This window comes from Zea mays, chromosome 7 (genome assembly GCF_902167145.1).
Source record: "Zea mays cultivar B73 chromosome 7, Zm-B73-REFERENCE-NAM-5.0, whole genome shotgun sequence".
Taxonomy (NCBI): Eukaryota; Viridiplantae; Streptophyta; class Magnoliopsida; order Poales; family Poaceae; genus Zea; species Zea mays.
The window spans coordinates 169,579,059-169,597,456 of record NC_050102.1 but is presented as its reverse complement, the minus strand read 5'-3'; the positions used below and the strand labels follow the sequence as shown (position 1 = coordinate 169,597,456).

Sequence of the window (18,398 nt, the reverse complement as noted above, 5' to 3'; positions counted from 1 at the left end):
ACTGGCCCCGGTGTCGTGTCGTGCGTGCCTACAGCCAGCTCGGCAGCTCCTCCCAAGCCAAGTCGGTCCGAGTCTCCTAGACTCTTGGGCTCTATTTGAGGGCTTTTCCACGTACGGCCGCTGCCAACGTCATGTGTGCAATTCACTCCATTGACATCTCTCTACCGGTCAGATCCTTCGGACTCTCCGATCCGCGTTGATCTCATCCCTCCTGAGCACTTGTTCCAAGTTCCAAATCACGTGGAAGGAAGAACGCAACCGAGGCGTGCGTAATAGTTGTAGCAACTAGCAAGCGCGTGTTTGTTTTTATTTTATTTTATTTGCCTTGTGCGGTTCCATCCGGCGGCGCGTTGACACTGGACAAAAGACTTGTATGTTGCCAAGCTGAAGCCACGTTGCTGGAACAGAGCGACGCACGTCCAAATTTTGGAACAGAAAATCAGGAGACGTGCCTGCATTGCACCAACCCTGCACCTCCTCCTCCCACTTGCCCATCCGCCGCCGGCTGCGTCAGGAGCAGCCGGCAGCTAGGACCTTTTACGTACACACTCACGATATTCAGTACCGTATAGTATAGGTGGTCGTAGGACACCGAATTTTGATATAAGAGAGTGGCAAAAAAAAGTCCATATAAAAAAAACGGAGTGGAGTAGGAATTGTTTTTCCTCTTCTTCTAGTTAGCAGGAAATGCAAACTGCACCTGCATGAGTCATGAGTGTTGAGAAACCCTAAAAGAGGTTTAATGGGCTAATACCGAAACTGCACTTAGAGGGTACACAGGTTATATATATGTACCCATACCTCTCATAATAAAGATAGACAGAAAGAGCTTCCATCCACTGTGTCTCTTGTTCCTCTCTGTGTTGGGTTGCTGGGAAGGGAGCGGGCTTCTACAACTTCTCACGTCCCTACTGCTGTTGGGAGGGTTCGAAGTCCGGATCGGGGATCTACGACAACTACGTTATTCAACACGTCATCAGCACTGCTCTACCTCGACTCGTGGATCCGATCGGCAACAACTCTCCACCACGTCGGCAGGTCCTCTGGCCTTGCCGAACTGTCCTACGCGACAGGCTTCGTTCTCATTCGTCGAACCAGGAATCGTGGTATGAAATTTTAATTGAATCTGCGATTTACGTTCATCCCGCGTGACAGTGCGGTTCGAGTAGCGCGCGGCCGCGCCGCAGGCTCACGTGCAGCATGCTGTGCATGCGGCGGCATGGGGCATGGAGTAGCGACGGCCTTGGTAGGCGGCGGCAGCAGCTCATGCGCAGTTGGTTGGAGAAGTGAAAAAAAAGGGTAAAGCGCCAATGCATATGGCCAGACGTGAAGAAAAAAAAAAGGAAAACTCATTGCATTCGGCGAGTCTGTTAGACGCGTGAAAAAAGGAGGAAAAGTAGGGTGGTTGACGCTTTCTTTGGTAATTTTGTTTTCCTACGGCATGCAACCGGCTTGCAGAATCTTGGTGGCCCCGCCGCTGCATGCACCTGCGCCGCTCGAAACAGGGATAGTGCATGTCGCGTCTCTTTTGGAAAAAAAGAAAAAGGAAAAAAAAAGGAAAAATGGTTGGCTGGTTGCTCGTTCCTTTTTTACCGCATACACAAATAACCACAATTCACGGGTTGACTAGGCTAGCGTGGCCGTATGACCGGGTCCCACCTCGCATGGCCGCATGCGATGAAAAAAAACTGAATTCTCTCTATATCGTAGCTTTTAATAGCTTTTAATTTATTTTGCTTTATGATATATTTGTTTGCATGACGCCACTATTTAAGTGGTCATGTTTTTAATACAATCACAATGATTTCGTCGAACCATAAAGATAACGTGACCCTAGCATACGATCCGAATTCTTTTATTTTCGTTATGATTGTTGCACTTGGATAAATTTCCAGTGAATTTATTAGTATTGTACAGTGCAGACTTATTTTTATATGCATTATTTATCCTATGTTTTCTTGCTGAAAATAGATAATGCAAGTTTAATTTTTTTTTTACATACAACCATTTAAATTTCTGTTATGGATAATTGGCACGCCTAATTAACCTGGAGTTAATTTTGCGTGACAGGCTATGGCTGAAGGCAGCAAGACTGACTTCGCGGAGCTTGCCCTGAATGGCAAGAACTACCTGACCTGGGCTGACGACTGCCAGTTTCATCTGGAGGCGATGCAGCTGGGAAAGGCGATCGTTCGGCTAGGCCCAAACGACATCGGCCTGCAGCTTCATGAGAAGGCAAAAGCTGCGATCTTTCTGAGGCGCCACATCCATCCAGATCTGAAGATGGAGTATCTGGAGGTGAAAGACCCTCTAATACTGTGGACAAAGCTACGAGAGCGCTTCGGTGTGCAGAAGCATGTGATGCTTCCACGGGCGCAACAGGAATGGGCCACACTCCGCTTCCTCGACTTCAAGACTGTGGAGGCTTACAACACTGCCATTCATCGCATTGTCGCTCAGCTACGTTTCTGTGGCCAGATAGTCACAGACCTGGAGATGATTGAGAAAACTCTCCAGACCTTTCACCCCTTCAACATGGTGCTTCAGCAGCAGTACCGAAACAACAAGTACACGAAGTACTGTGAGCTCGTCAACATGTTGCTTGGCGCAGAGGCTCAGAATGAGCTCCTGATGCAAAACTACCAGAAGCGTCCTGTCGGCGCTGCGGCCGTACCAGAAGCACATGCCAACTTCCCGTCTCAGGGGAAGAGAGGCTCCTCCAGAGGAAGGGGTCGTGGGCGCCGCAATAATCAGGGGCCGACGAGGGGAACTTTTAAGAAGCAGTCACAGAATGGCAGCGGCAGTAGCAGCAACAATGGTCGTGGCAGAGGCAGAGGCAAAGGCAAAAGCAACCCCCAGCAGGGCGATGCAAGTGCCTCAAAGCATGCTGGCGAAGGATGTTTCAGGTGCGGGTCTCAGCAGCACTGGTCCCGTACATGCACCACTGAGAAATACCTGATTGACATATATCAGGAATGGAAGAAACGCCAGAACTCAGAGGCTCACTTTATCCAGGCGCCTGTAGACGCCACATCTGGAGAGCACCTTGAGTTGCCTCAACCTGCTGCACATTTCGAGCATGCTGCCATAAATGTTGATGCCACAACTAAGAGCGATACTCCGTTAGGCAAAGTCGACTTCGATTTCGATACTGATGATCTCCTGTAGTTGATCAAGTTATCAGCCATTAGCTCCGCATTTATTTCCATAGCAATTTTATTTCTAGAAGAACATTTATTTGGTTATGATGTAATAAATGCTCCTGCTGAGCCCATACTATTTGGTTGATTGAGATTAATTGCTTTGCAATTTTATTTATTCCTCATTCATGGTTTAATTGTTCTTGCTCTATTATATGTTGTCATCATGAATGATAAACTAAATCAATATTATATATTATTTATATAGAACAAGACTCACTTCCCACGATGGAGGAAAACGATGAACCATGCCTGATTGATAGCGCAGCCACAAATTCGATTCTTAGAGAGACGAAATATTTTCAGGCACTCCTGAAGAGGACTGAGAATATCACTACAATTGTCGGCAACAATAGCCGCATTGTAGGCTCCGGTCGAGCCGTTGTTGTCCTCCCTAATGGTACTAGGATCTTCATTGAAGAAGCATTCCTATACCCAGGAGCAACTCGTACTCTCCTCACGTTCAAAGATATCCGTCGTAGCGGCTATCACGTTACAACTGCATGTGTGGGTGGTGCTGAATACCTCCATATCACATCAACAAACGAATGTGAAACAAAAGTGGTAGAGAAAGCGCAAGGCACCTCCTCTGGGTTGTATTACTCAAGAATTAAACCACCCCCTGAATTTGTTGCGATGTCTACTATATTTAAAAATCCTGAGTCTTTTCGAGTATGGCATGAAAGACTAGGACACCCTGGATTAAGGATGATGCAGAACATCATAACTAGCTCTATTGGCCATGGCATGAAAACCACACAAATTCCTAAAGACTTCCTATGCATCTCTTGTGCTAAAGGAAAACTGATAACTAAGCCCTCTTACCTGAAAGTAAAGGCTGAGTCCCCAAGTTTCCTACAGAGACTTCAGGGTGATATCTGTGGTCCAATCAACCCCCTATCAGGGCCCTTCAGATATTTTATGGTTCTTATAGATGCTTCTACTAAGTGGAGCCACGTGTGCCTGTTGTCCACGCGAAACCACGCATTTGCAAAATTTATTGCCCAAATTATCCGTTTGCGTGCGAGCTTCCCGGAGAACCGCATTCAGTCAATCAGGATGGATAATGCCGGAGAGTTTACCTCAAAGGCCTTTAATGACTATTGTCTTGCTTTGGGCATAAATGTAGAGCATTCTGTACCACATGTCCATACACAGAATGGACTTGCTGAGTCCTTAATTAAAAAATAAAATTCATAGCCAGGCCACTTCTACAAGATAGCAAACTCCCGACCAGTTGTTGGGGACACGCAGTTTTGCACGCTGCGGCCTTAATCCAATATAGACCATCTGCTTACCACTCTGCTTCTCCCCACCAGTTAACGCGTGGTCAACAACCAGTGGTTTCCCATCTGCGAAAATTCGGCTGTGCTGTATACGTGCCGATATCACCACCCCAGCGTACATCTATGTGACCTCATCGGAAGTTGGGGATCTATGTTGGTTATGAATCTCTGTCCATAATCAAATATTTAGAGCCTAGAACCAGGGATCTGTTCACGGCTCGATACGCTGATAGCATCTTCGATGAAGAGCATTTCCCGGCATTAGGGGGAGGATTGTACCTTAATAACAAAGAATGCCGAGAAATAGAATGGAGTGCTAGTAGCATCCAATCGCTTGACCCACGCACTAGAGAAACCGAACTTGAAGTTCAACGAATAATACACCTGCAAAACTTAGCAAATAATCTGCCAGATGCCTTTACTGATATAAGAGGAGTGTCGAAGTCGCATATTCCTGCGGCAAATGCACCGGAGAGAGTGGAGATACCTCTGCAGGGTATGGACTCTACTCGTACTCCCCATCCTAGGAAAAGGGGGAGAAAACCGGATGATTCAGTATCAGCCAAGCGGGGACGCCTGCACCGGCAAGTTACTGAAGAGAATGCAACGTGCTCCCTTTCAGATGTTCCAGCAGTAACACACCTTGAAGGTGAACGTCCTAGTGCAAATGTGCGCACAAATAAAAGCACAAGGACTTCGGAACAACCGGTTTCAAATAACTTGGGAAATCACAAAGAACCGGATGATTCAGTTGAAGAAATTGCCATAAACTATGTTGAGACGGGAGAGTTATATAACCGAAAGACTACAGTTGTCGACACTGATTTCGTCTCTATGATCGCTGTTGTGATTGCTGAGGATCCTGAACCAAAGTCCATGGCAGAGTGCCAGAAGCGCTCAGATTGGGTCAAATGGAAAGAAGCAATAGAGACGGAATTGCTCTCGCTTTCAAAGAGGCAAGTATTTGGGCCTGTCGCCCGCACGCCCCCCAATGTTACCCCAGTCGGGTTCAAATGGGTGTTCGTCCGAAAGAGGGATGCGAACAATGAGGTGGTGAGATACAAAGCGAGACTTGTAGCACAAGGGTTCACGCAGAGACCCGGCATCGATTACGATGAAACTTACTCCCCGGTAATGAGTGGCACAACGTTCCGATATTTGATATCACTGGCAGCAGGTTTAAACTTAAAAATGCAGATGATGGACGTAGTGACCGCATACTTGTATGGGTCATTGGATTCGGAAATCTATATGAAGGTCCCGGATGGGCTGAGAGTTCCGGATGCCAAGTCAAATCGCAACATGTACAGCGTTAAGTTGCAGAGGGCGCTGTATGGGCTTAAACAATCTGGGCGGATGTGGTACAATCGGCTCAGCGAATTCCTCCTGAAGAAGGGATACGTAAATAATCCAGATTCTCCTTGCGTATTCATTAGAAAATCCCAGAAGGGTTTTTGCATAGTTTCGGTCTATGTTGATGACTTGAATATCATTGGATATGCTGAGGAGGCCAGCGCCTACCTCAAGACAGAGTTTGAAATGAAAGACTTGGGAGAAACCAAGTTTTGCTTGGGCCTGCAGATCGAGCATCTCCCAGAAGGAATATTTGTACACCAGTCGACCTATTGTAAAAAGGTCCTTGAGAGATTTAATATGATTAAAGCTCACCCTTTAAAGACCCCGATGGTCGTGAGATCCCTTGAAATGGATACCGACCCATTTAGACCAAAGAGTGATGATGAGAAATCGTTGGGACCTGAAGTTCCTTACCTTAGCGCTATTGGAGCACTGATGTACCTTGCGAATTGCACCAGGCCTGATATTGCATTCGCGGTAAATCTACTAGCTAGATACAGTGCAGACCCAACCAGAAGACATTGGGTAGGTGTTAAGACTATACTTAGATACCTCAAAGGCACTCAAGATCTTGGCCTGTTTTTTCCAAAGAATCAGGACCAGACTATGGTGGGCTATGCTGATGCTGGATATCAGTCAGATCCCCATAATGGTATATCTCAGACTGGCTTTGTATTTCTATGCGGTGGCACTGCTGTATCCTGGAGATCGTGCAAACAGACATTAGTAACGACGTCTACTAACCACTCAGAAATAATCTCACTATATGAAGCCGCACGAGAATGTGCTTGGCTACGACGGATGACTAACTACATCTAGAAGTCATGTGGTTATAACACCGTAAATACCCCCACCATTATCTATGAAGATAATGCTGCATGTGTTGCACAAATGGAAACGGGCTATATTAAGAGCAATATGACTAAGCATATCTGTCCTAAGTATTTTTATCCTCATGAACTCCAGAACGAGGGTGAGGTAAAAATCGTGCAAGTCAAGTCTTGTGATAATCTGGCTGATTTATTCACTAAATCCTTACCTGCAGTCACATTCAGAAAATGTGTACGAGGTATAGGGATGAGGCATTTGAGAGACCTGCAGAGTTCAGGGGGAGATCACCTCTGAATTTCAGCCCTTACAATTCGACCTGAAGATCGTATATTATACACCTTGAAGGTTATAGTTGTCCTGAAGACACCTGTTGTACTCTTTTTCCCAATGTGAGTTTTCCTGAAGTTTCTCACAGATGGTTTTTAACGAGGCAACAAGTGCAATACATCGAGTGGCACTATGCTCTCTTTCTCCATTTTTTCCCACTGGGTTTTTCGGAGTTTTGATGAGACATAAGTTGTCACGGTATTCGCCCAAGGGGGAGTGTTGAGAAACCCTAAAAGAGGTTTAATGGGCTAATACCGAAACTGCACTTAGAGGGTACACAGGTTATATATATGTACCCATACCTCTCATAATAAAGATAGACAGAAAGAGCTTCCATCCACTGTGTCTCTTGTTCCTCTCTGTGTTGGGTTGCTGGGAAGGGAGCGGGCTTCTACAACTTCTCACGTCCCTACTGCTGTTGGGAGGGTTCGGAGTCCGGATCGGGGATCTACGACAACTACGTTATTCAACAATGAGAAGGGTATGTCGAAATTCTATCTTTGGTTCGACGGCGCACAGCGGCACAGGTGAGGCGCAAGTGGCAGCCCACATAGGCCCACGCGCAGACTCATTCAGGACCTGAATTTCTGCTATGTGGCCTGTTTATCATTTTCAACCCCTTTGTTGGCCCGTTTGTTTTTATTTAGAAAGTGGGTTATTGACATATATAGGCTGTAGATTGGGCCTTGAAGATCGAACTATGTGGATGGAGCCATCAGATTTCGTTGATTGGCGTGACGAGTTTGTTTCCCTAACAAGTTTACTCGTACTTTTTGTTTTGCTTGATAGACGCTTTTATTTCACATGGACGAGGTTGCTGTTAGATCCTAGATTCAAACCTGAAAAATAGGATGGTGATGGCCACACAGGAAAAAAAAAGAACAATCGCTCAACATGAAAAATAGATGGAGAAAAGGAAAATGCAATGGCTTAAGGCAAAGGTATAAGCTTAGACATTTTCTTTTACCAGCCAAGATGCAATAGAGTATGTGATCGGATTTAGGAGTGCCCATTACCCGCACCGAAAGTTTTCTTTTCTTTTTTCCATATAAAGACGGGCCAGGAAATGAAATCGAGCCGAGAGGTATCGTCGGGCCGTTGGGTAGGATTGGTACGGTAGCAGCCTATAGGCCACACGAAGACGGGCCTTGGCCCTTGGACAGCAACACTTACCCGCGGGCCGCGGCCCTGTAACCACACGATCTTCCTTCTACGGCCTTTGAATCTCGTGTTCTTGTGGTCAAACTCCAACGGTATGCGGCGGATCCCGGCACACGGTCCGCGCCTTCACGGCGGCGCCAGATGGTCCCCCGTCCCCGCTCTGTACTGTACCGTCCGTCTCCGTCCAGTTACCACTGCCGGGCGCACCAGCCACGGACGGTGGGCGTAGCTAGTCCTGCAGGTTTGGGCCGTGCCTGCTGAGCCAGCAAGAGTCCGACACGAAATTAGTGGCACGGAGCCCGATCCAGCACGAACAAAAATTACACGGGCCAGCACGGCACATTTCGCGGGCTGGGCCGTGCTCTGGTTGGTGGCCCAACGGCCCAAGTAACCCGGCACGCTATAGTGGGCCGTGCTCAGGCCAGCCTGGTCACATTTTAGGGTTTCGAACACAGTCACCATCCATTCGTCTTCTCCACCAGCCGCCACTAGCCCACGCCACCAGCGGCCATCTCCATTCTTCCTTACTTCCCAGGCGCTCCCAGGCGCGCTCGCACACGCCCAGCGGCGAGCGGCCATCTCCCAGGCGCGCTCGTGCACGCCAGCGACGAGCGTCCATCTCCCAGGCGCGCTCGCGCACGCCAGCGGCAAGCGGAGCGCGCACGCCCAGTTGCTCCGCTCGCGTCGCAGTGTCGTGTCTGCATTGATGCTATCGGAGATTCTTTCATGTGAACTGTAATAATCGCTAAAGAGCAAACGGGTAGCGCTATCTCCGAATTTTTTGTATTTTAACCAATTTTCAAAAAAAAATTCACGTTTAGACCTTAAAAAATTTTAATATCATTTTTGGACCCTTTGCTCGGCGCCATAGCCTATGACGTCGAGGTAACACAGCTCGGCGCCATAGGCTATGACGCCGAGGTACGTGCTGCGTTGGCACAATCTGGACGCGTGTCGTCGACGTGGCACCGAGCTCGGCGCCACAGATCTTGGCGGCGAGCTCGGTTGTGTTATCAACATTTTTGTTGGAGACATAAGCACGAAGCCTATGTAGCTCAGTTGATAGAGCACAAGGCTTCTAACCTTGTGGTTGTGAGTTGAAGCCTGAAGCCTCACAGTTTGCATTTTAATTTGTTTTTTTATGTCGCTGGTGTGTCCGTTCAAATTTATTTCTCACCTAGATTTTTTTATCTTTGCCACTACTTATCTTTTTAAATAACTCATTAGTTATATTTTTTAAGGTCTATACGTGAATTTTTTTCCCGAAAAATAGCTAAAATACAAAAAAAAAGAAAAAATCGTACGCGCGCCGTGGAGCGTGCTCGTCTCCTCTTCGTGACGGTCTCTCAGCCTCCTTGACCTGGGCCCTGCGCTATAGTACTACTATATTTTAGCGACCTCGTTCGGTCTTCCTATTTATTTTTCTTTTCTGCATATCTATTATATATATTATAAAAAAGGTCCATAAGAAGGGAAAAAACATAGACGCTGATCAGCAACAATATTACTATTTTTTGGTGGTTACATATCATAAAAGATTTACAATGAGATGTCGATGTCGTGTGGATTACAAGTGAATTTGTAGATGCGAAACTCTAATGTGGTTAGGGAACGGTCCGCTTCGCTCGTCAACTTATTTGTTTTCTTCGAAATTTAGAACACAAACTCAATGGGGGAGTTCTTGCACTTGTTTCTTTGTCAGGCCGACGCATGGATTTGGAACAGTAGCGTTCCCGTAGTCGTAGCAGGAGTACTTTCGTGTAGAACCCAGCTTTTGACAAAGAGCCGCAGCTTTTGGTAAAAACTTGTTCGGTTCGAAAGAGCCGCAGCTTACAGTGGAGACAGACAAAAAGGCTAGCACCCGCAAGGCTAGCCCATAATTGTAACCGCCATCAGAGCTTACGACAAAGACCAAAAAAAAAATGGACGGACATAAAAATTGAAATGCAAACTATGAGACTTGAATCCAAGACCACAAGACGAAGAACAATGGGACTTGAACCCAAGACCACAAGGTGAGGAGCCTTGTGCTCTACCAACTAAGCTAGACAAGCTTTGTGCTTATAACTTTCCAACAAAACTATTGAAATACAACCGAGCTCGGCGCTAAGATCTATGACGCCGAGCTCGGTGCCACGTCAGCGCCACGGCGTCCGGGTGTGCCAGCGTAGCACGTACCTCAGCGTCATAGGCTATGGCGCCGAGCTGTGTTACCTCGGCGCCATAACCTATGGCGCCGAGCAAAAGGTCCAAAATTGCTATTAAAATCTTTTAAGATTTAAACGTGATTTTTTTTCTAAAAAAAAAGCTAAAATGCAAAAAATTCGGGCGCTATCTCCTGTCGTGTCTGCCATCTCCCCAAGCGCTATCTCCTGGTGTGTTCTGCTGTGTTCAATCTTATTGTGTTCCAGCGGCTATCTCCGGATCTCCCAGACGCCCAGCGGTAATCTTGTTGTGTTCACTGCTTAAATTGCGTGTCGTGCCTGGGCCAGCACAGCCCGACAGAAGCCCATCGTGTTTTAGGACCGTGCTGGGCCTTATTTCTACTCATCAAGCCCGATAAGACACGGTCCGATTTTATTTCGTGCTTGCTAAGACCGACTAATTGAGACCCGAAGCACGGCGGGATCGGGCCGGGCCGGCATGGCACGGCCCAAGTTGCAGCGCTACTCACAAGCGTGGAGGACGGCAGGATGTAGCGCCACGACGAGTGGCTGCGGACGAAGCGTGGGCCACGGCGTCCGTCCCGTGCACTGCGTCCCACTACTGTGAATCATGAGTGTTTCGGGTCCGGTCCGGTCAAAGCGACGGAGCTTTGAAGGCGCTGTCACTGGCTGTCTCACTGACAGCCTTGTCTCGGATTATCCTAATCGCGACCTCAGAGGCGACATGGCTCAGGACACTCAGGACAGGACTTTTCCCCCGTGACTGGTTGGTTAACTACGGGGGAGCAACGAACGACTGAGGACATCAGCCGTACTAGGATCTCCAACAGGGCAATGCGTCGTCGTCTTCACCTGGCAACGGATGGTGGCGGAGCGCCGTGGACGCGCCATTGTTTGGAGTTGGAACTGTGGAGCACTGGAGCTCGGCCTGCGGTTGCTGCTAATAATCCCTTCCACTGAGGTCATCAAATCCCCGTGTGAAATACTCCAGTATGGAGGAGTACATACACTGCGGCAGCGCATGAAGTGCCTAGTACGTACGTAGTACGCCACTTTGCAAAAGAAGCGTACCAGCACAGCTACTCGCTCTTGCAGACATCACACGACGCTTGCATTGCTGCACGCCTACGACGGTGGAATCGCCGCCGTGAAGCTCGCCGTCGCAGATCCCAAGGCACATACTACCCGGCAACCGGCCCTACCCAACTGCACTCGCCTCGCTCACGCGCAGCGCAGCAGCACACTCTCGTCTGGCGCTCACCCCAAAAGCCGAGCCGAGCCGAGCCGAGAGACCACAGGCTTCAGGGAGGTGAGGTAAAAGTAGGCCACGCACACCCACCATGGCCCGTGCCAGTAGAATCTAGCCAATTCAGTTGCAATAAAGTAATAAGCTTACGGTACCACCCTCGTGATCGTGAGCCCGGCCGGGCCCGCGAGTGGAAAAGCTCAAAGCAGCTCGCACGCCATGCCATGACATAACAACACTCTACTCCTACTCTACTACTACTACAGCGCCACCAGGCAGCCACCTCCCTCCTCTCAGTCGCCTCCCTCCCGCCTCCACTAGTCGTTGTAGTCAACACTGTGCAGTACGCCACCCACCACCTCTCCATTAAAGAAAAGGGGAGGCAAGTCGGGGCCTCGGGGAGAAGGGGCTGGCTGAGCATCAGACCATGACGTCCGGGGCGGCGGCGGCGGGAGGTCTGGGGCGGACGCCGACGTGGAAGGAGCGGGAGAACAACAAGCGCCGGGAGCGCCGGCGGAGGGCCATCGCCGCCAAGATCTTCACGGGCCTCCGCGCCCTCGGCAACTACAAGCTGCCCAAGCACTGCGACAACAACGAGGTGCTCAAGGCGCTCTGCCGCGAGGCGGGGTGGGTCGTCGAGGACGACGGCACCACCTACCGGAAGGTGAGCGAGCTTTATCTCGACGCTTTTTATACACTTCCCTGTTCCTGGTCCCCGATCCGAACTCTCTCCGGTTCCTGGATCTTGCTGGGCGTTTGTCCGCGCGCCGATCCGGTGGGAGTGGGATGTGCAGGTCCGGTCCGGAGTCCGGACGAAGGAGCTGATGTGCGGATCCTTGGGTCTTGGTCTTGGCAGGGTTGCAGGCCGCCGCCGGGGATGCTGAGCCCGTGCTCGTCGTCGCAGCTGCTGAGCGCGCCGTCCTCGAGCTTCCCGAGCCCGGTGCCGTCCTACCACGCCAGCCCGGCGTCGTCGAGCTTCCCGAGCCCGACGCGCCTCGACCACAGCAGCGGCGGCAGCAGCACCCACAACCCCGCCGCGGCGGCCGCGGCGGCCGCCGCCTCCCTGCTCCCGTTCCTCCGGGGCCTGCCGAACCTGCCGCCGCTCCGCGTGTCCAGCAGCGCGCCCGTCACGCCGCCGCTCTCCTCGCCCACGGCGGCGGCGGCGTCGCGGCCGCCCACCAAGGTCCGCAGGCCCAACTGGGACGCCGCCGCCGCCGTCGTCGCCGCTGACCCCTTCCGGCACCCCTTGTTCGCGGTCTCCGCCCCCGCCAGCCCCACCCGCGCGCGCCGGCGCGAGCACCCGGACACCATCCCGGAGTGCGACGAGTCCGACGTCTGCTCCGCGGTCGACTCCGCCCGGTGGATCAGCTTCCAGGCCACCACGGCGCCCGCGTCGCCCACGTACAACCTCGTCCACCCGGCCTCCGACTCCATGGAGCTGGACGGGACGACGGCAGCCGTCGAGGAGTTCGAGTTCGACAAGGGCCGCGTCGTCACGCCGTGGGAAGGCGAGCGGATCCACGAGGTCGCCGCCGAGGAGCTCGAGCTCACGCTCGGCGTCGGCGCCAAGTGAAGCGATTGGCAGCAAGCAAAGCTTGGATCTTTGAGCTCCCGTACTGCAATGCCGCGATTGGCAGATAAAAAAAAATGTGTACTACTACGTAGCGTCGTAGCCGCGTGAAGAATCGTGGATGCATTCGTGCTGAGTTTCGATCGGAGGCACATTCGGTGTAGGGCGTAGGTGACGCTGTTGTTTCATTCATGAACAGCTGATCAGGTGAAAGAACAATCGTTGTTCGTCCGTCCGTCCGCCTGTATTGCATTGCATTATTGATCACAGACTGTATGCTGACTCCATTCGGATGTAGTACTAGCTGGATCTTTGGCATCTACTCACTGTTTGTTCTGTAAGTAAAGAATGGCCTCAGAATTCGTGACCTCCCTCGTGGGTAAAAAAAAAGAGATGGGATGGGCTGGACTTCGTGCCTGGATCTTTGTCTCTCTTGGCAGTGACTGTACGGCATTTTACACTACTCTCTTTATCCCTAGCACTTCATGTTGCTGTAGAACAATGTATTGTATTACTCGCGGTACTATTTGGTTAATTTTTGACAGTTTATTACAGCGGGAGTATCTTCTCTTCTTCTTCTTTTTTTTTTAATGATGTGGGAGTATCTTCTCTGGGAATGTGAGCTACTCCTAGCCTCTTCCTAGTCCACTGCGTACAGAGTGGTACTTCATCCGACTGTCCACCACTATCTGACCGGTTTTGCCGACAGCATGTCTGCGAGATGCGAACACTCGCGCGCGCGCGCGCCTGAGATTTCTGACTGGACGCCAATGCTTTTTTTGCCCCCTTTTATTTATGCGCATCATCTACAGATGCCATCATGCCAAATGGCCGGCATTGCTTTGCACAAACCACAGACATGTTACTCCATTTCCAGCGACAGACGAGCGGAACTCCCAATCAGTCGGTAGCTACGGGCGGGGGCGGGTTTCCTGTAGATGCTGTTGCCTCCGCGCCAAACCAATCTTCCGTTGGCGCAGCGTGCGCGAGCACCTACACGAAATGCGCAGGCATCAATCAACACAGGTTAAGGCCTTAGTTCGTCTGTGCCGGATTACACTGGTCAAAGTTTATTTAAATTAGAGAAACAATAAATCGTCCAGATCCACCGATCCGTAACCGTAACGGTAACGGGACGTAATTAGGGTCCATCCAGCTGCAAAAAAATCATTGGGGAGCACGAGCCGGCGGCTGCTCGGCCGTACCTCTCGTTCGTTGCTGGCATCTGGGGTGTGCTATTATTTTGGAGCACGGTGCAGAGCCCATCTTGGGCTCTAGTAGAGGAGAGGAGATGGAACGAACGGTCCCGTCCCCGCCAGCGGTCGTATCGGGCTTCGAGCGGTCGCGTCCAGGAGGCAGACACGGGATGGGCTCCTTGTACGCGCGCTGCTCCCATTATTGGTCCTGGCCGACGCATGCATTGCACCCCGCCCGCGGCGTGGCGCGAGCGCGAGCGCGACTGCGCGAGGCCGACCCAACTCCAACAGTGCCATCGCACAGTCCCGCAATGGCTGCGCACGTCGGCAAGCTTCCATGGCCAGTCCAGTAGGGGGGTGGGGGGTTCACGCGGCCCTAGCCTCCTACCACCGTGTCCCTACCATGCTACTAGTTCTACACCGCGTACAGTATTTCCTGTCCCGGAGACCTGGTCGTACGGAACGGACCGGGCTACTGCCTGCAGCTGCGTGCCACCCCGACCAGACCTGCGGCTGCACCGCGCCATGCAGGGAGAGAGACGGATGGGGGCGAGTCGGGAGCACCGGACGGCCGGTTGGCAGCTGCGCACCGTGCACGCACGCTCTTTCCCTGCCCGATTGGCCGGTTGGCACCTGTGCTGATGGTGCACAGGGGCGGGCCCCCGTGGCGCATGTGCGATTGTCTAATCAAGTAATCAGTCGCGCGTGGCCGCCGCACCGAACGCCCGACGACGACGCGTGATTTTGGAATTTTGTTTTAGGACCGCCCTGCCAGCGCCGTCGGCCGACGCCCGACTGGTCGCCGGAGTGCTCTTTTTTTTATTTATAAAAAGTATATCACAACTAAATGATCCCGCTCGTGCGCCGCGCGGCGCCGCGGCCTACCGGAGAGGCGAGCGGATCCTCTGCAGTAGTCACTGCCCGCGCCCACATGGCAGTGGCCTGGACGTACTGCAGAGGATCCGGTTATCTGGAGAGTGGAGAACGGTGTTTCGGGCTAGCGACAATACAACCGAGTATCGAGAATATAGTGTAAGATTGACAACCATAAAAAGGATTGTGATGCACATCAAGAATAAATCAGTGCTCAACATGAAAAAGAGGAAGGAGAGAAACAAAATGCAAGAGCTCTAGACAAAGGTATTGCTAGGACATTTTGTTTTGCGAATCAAAACATAGCAGAGTGTGTGATTGGATTTAAAATAAGTAGTCGTACTATAAAAGACAAACTCTAAGTCCATAATGGTTAGTTAAGTGACACTAGGTGATTTTCCTATGCACATGCATTAGACCTAGAGAAGTCATAAAGTTCCACCTTAAACATAATTGAATAGAAACTAACTCATATGCACAAGTATAAGAGATATATTGCAGTTAGCACCAGTGCAAAAAAGGGTACAACAAAAAGGGCCAGTGTGTGGGCCTCTAAGAGGCGTTGGACTGGCATAGTATTAGTTCGACAGCTAACCGTAGTCTCGCGTTCATAGTGATCATTGGACCTAAAAAGACCACGATGTCCAAGAGAAGGTAAATTGATCTTCTCTAAGAATTCTTGCTTAAAATAAGTTTTAATTGAAATCTCATCTACTACCACGACTATTCAAAGAATATAAATTCTTAAAGTAAAATTGCTCAGAAATAAATGTGTATAGTAAAGCAGGGGTTAGAAGATTCTGTGATGTTTTTACTGTGGTCTCTGAGAGTCGGCACTCTTCACTGATCCTCCTTAGAGCACTCGCGCAAAGGGTGTTGTTGCCCCTTGGTCCTTGTAAGGACCAAATGCTCTCTATGAGCTGGTTCTTCGTCGTTCTATCAAGGTGAAACCACTCATAATCATGTAAAATCCCAAGTCGAGTCGCCCACAAACTCTCCAGGTGATCACCACACTTCCAATCATCACCATGCCATCTAGTTGATGCCGATCACCAAAAGTATCAAACACTATACTCTCGCTTAACTATGTCAGGTCTAAGTCTAACGTGTGGGTCACATGTCAATCTCTATACAGTAAATAGGTCGCTAACCATAAGCTTATCGCTTTTCTAATCTTCTAGTAATAGACAAAGGGTCTTACTCTCAAGTGAATGCTTCATCTATTAGAAGAGGCAAGACATGTCAAGAAGTTAAGTTGGAGGGGTATAAATAGCCCCCAAGGGTGAAACTAGTCGTCCGAACCCCATCATGCATTATCCCGGATTCTCCATCATGCCTTTATGCGTTATCATGGTCAATCGGGCGCTATCTAAACCTTGATACTCTCTCACTAATTAACACATGCTGAGGATGTAGCCCGAGGTCCTCCGTCGTCCTCGCGGGTCCATTTGCCAGTTCACGTGGTCGGCGTGCTCTACCGTCCCAGCCGTCCGAATTTTTTGTATTTTAGCCCTTAAACAGAAGTAAAATCACGTTTAGACCTAAAAAAATTTTAAATGCAGTTTTAGACCCTTAGCTCGGCGTCATAGGCCGTGGCGCCGAGCTAACACAGCTCGGCGCCACAGCCTATGGCGCCGAGCTGTGACGTGGCCGCAACGGCTAGTTGCGTCTAGGGCTGACCTGGCTCTGACGCGGCGGCGGCGCGGCCTCGTAGCTCGGCGCCACAGATCTTGGCGCCGAGCTACGAATTCCTATAAAAACGCCCGCGCGGCTGGCCGAGAGCAGCTCATTTCATCCCATTTCCAAACTTCGTGAAAATTTGCTAGATTGAAAGATTTGAGTTGGTTCACTTCGTAGGCCAAGGTATGATTTCCAACTGATTCGTTTTGTATATTGGGTTGTTAGTTTAATAATTTGTATACACCTATTATATTATCATTTCGATTATTAGTTTGTGTAAACTTATTATAAAACATAATAAGTACAAGTGATAATTATAATCGTTTATTAGATGAAAGACATGTACCGAGAGGCGTTGTGGCAGAAGAGAGGTCGTCCTCGGGAGTTATATCCGGACGTATCTAGTAAGGATGCTCCTGTTCCTCCTGAACTCCCCGTGCCTAACTGTGACTGTGGCAGACTGGCTTGGGTACATCAATCACAACATCCAGACACGGCTGCTCGCTGCTACTACCTTTGTGGCACTTTGGACGTACGTAGCTTATGACTTGTCACTTAATTTTGTTCGCATTCATTATTTTGTAGATATGTAATAGTGCATCTTTCCATTATTTTAGGGACATCAGAAGTGTTTCTTTTTCCAGTGGATCGATGGTCCTGATAAATTTGACCCTCGATATCTTCTTTTCGTTAATTGGTTGAGTGGAAAGACCAGTCATGAGCGTTTTAAGCGTTGGGTACCTCCTCCCCCGAATCCTCCACCAATGACGGATGCGGAGAAGGAGGTAGCAACAGAAAGACGGATGGACTCACCGCCTCGATGCGATTGTGGAGACCGTGCTGTCATCGACGAAGACTATTGTCGGGGACCATAATTAGGGGTACCCTCAAGACGCCTAATTCTCAGCTGGTAACCCCCATCAGCATAAAGCTGCAAAGGCCTGATGGGCACGATTAAGTCAGGGGTCAGTCCACACGAGTGACTCGATCGCGCTTCACCCGAGCCTAGCCTCGGCCGAAGGCAGCCGACCTCGAGAGACTTCCGTCTCGCCCGAGGCCCCCCTTTTTATGGCGGACACATCACCGGCTTGCCCAAGGCCTTGGCTTCGCTCAGAAGCAACCTTGACTAAATCACCACACCGACTGACCAAATTGCAGGGGCATTTAACGCAAAGGTGGCCTGCCACCTCTATCCTGACACGCGCCCCCGGCAGAGCCGAGGTGACCGCCGTCACTCCACCGCTCCACTGGCCAGTCTGACAGAAGGACAGCGCCGCCTGCGCCACTCCGACTGCAGTGCCACTCGACAGAGTGAGTCTGACAGGCAATTAGGCCTTGCCAAAGGCGCCACGGCGAACTCCGCTCCGCCCGACCCCAGGGCTCGGACTCGGGCTAGGACCCGGAAGACGGCGAACTCCGCTCCGCCCGACCCCAGGGCTCGGACTCGGGCTAAGACCCGGAAGACGGCGAACTCCGCTCCGCCCGACCCCAGGGCTCGGACTCGGGC

The 18,398-nt window shown here is 50.5% G+C and overlaps 2 protein-coding genes across 2 annotated transcripts; both read left to right on the top strand.

Annotated features, from left to right (window-relative positions):
- Nucleotides 1-793: 793 nt before the first annotated feature.
- Nucleotides 794-3,292, top strand: LOC103634362 (uncharacterized). Its single transcript, XM_020541303.1, has 2 exons — nt 794-1,106; nt 2,071-3,292. The coding sequence occupies exon 2, from the start codon at nt 2,074-2,076 to the stop codon at nt 3,166-3,168; it is 1,095 nt and encodes a 364-aa protein (XP_020396892.1). The 5' UTR covers nt 794-1,106; nt 2,071-2,073; the 3' UTR covers nt 3,169-3,292.
- Nucleotides 3,293-11,831: 8,539 nt separating this feature from the next.
- LOC103633350 (protein BZR1 homolog 1-like) lies at nt 11,832-13,373 on the top strand. The gene is made up of 2 exons (NM_001157723.2): nt 11,832-12,236; nt 12,429-13,373. Exons 1-2 carry the CDS (start codon nt 12,000-12,002, stop codon nt 13,143-13,145), a joined length of 954 nt encoding a protein of 317 aa, NP_001151195.2. The 5' UTR covers nt 11,832-11,999; the 3' UTR covers nt 13,146-13,373.
- Nucleotides 13,374-18,398: the final 5,025 nt, after the last annotated feature.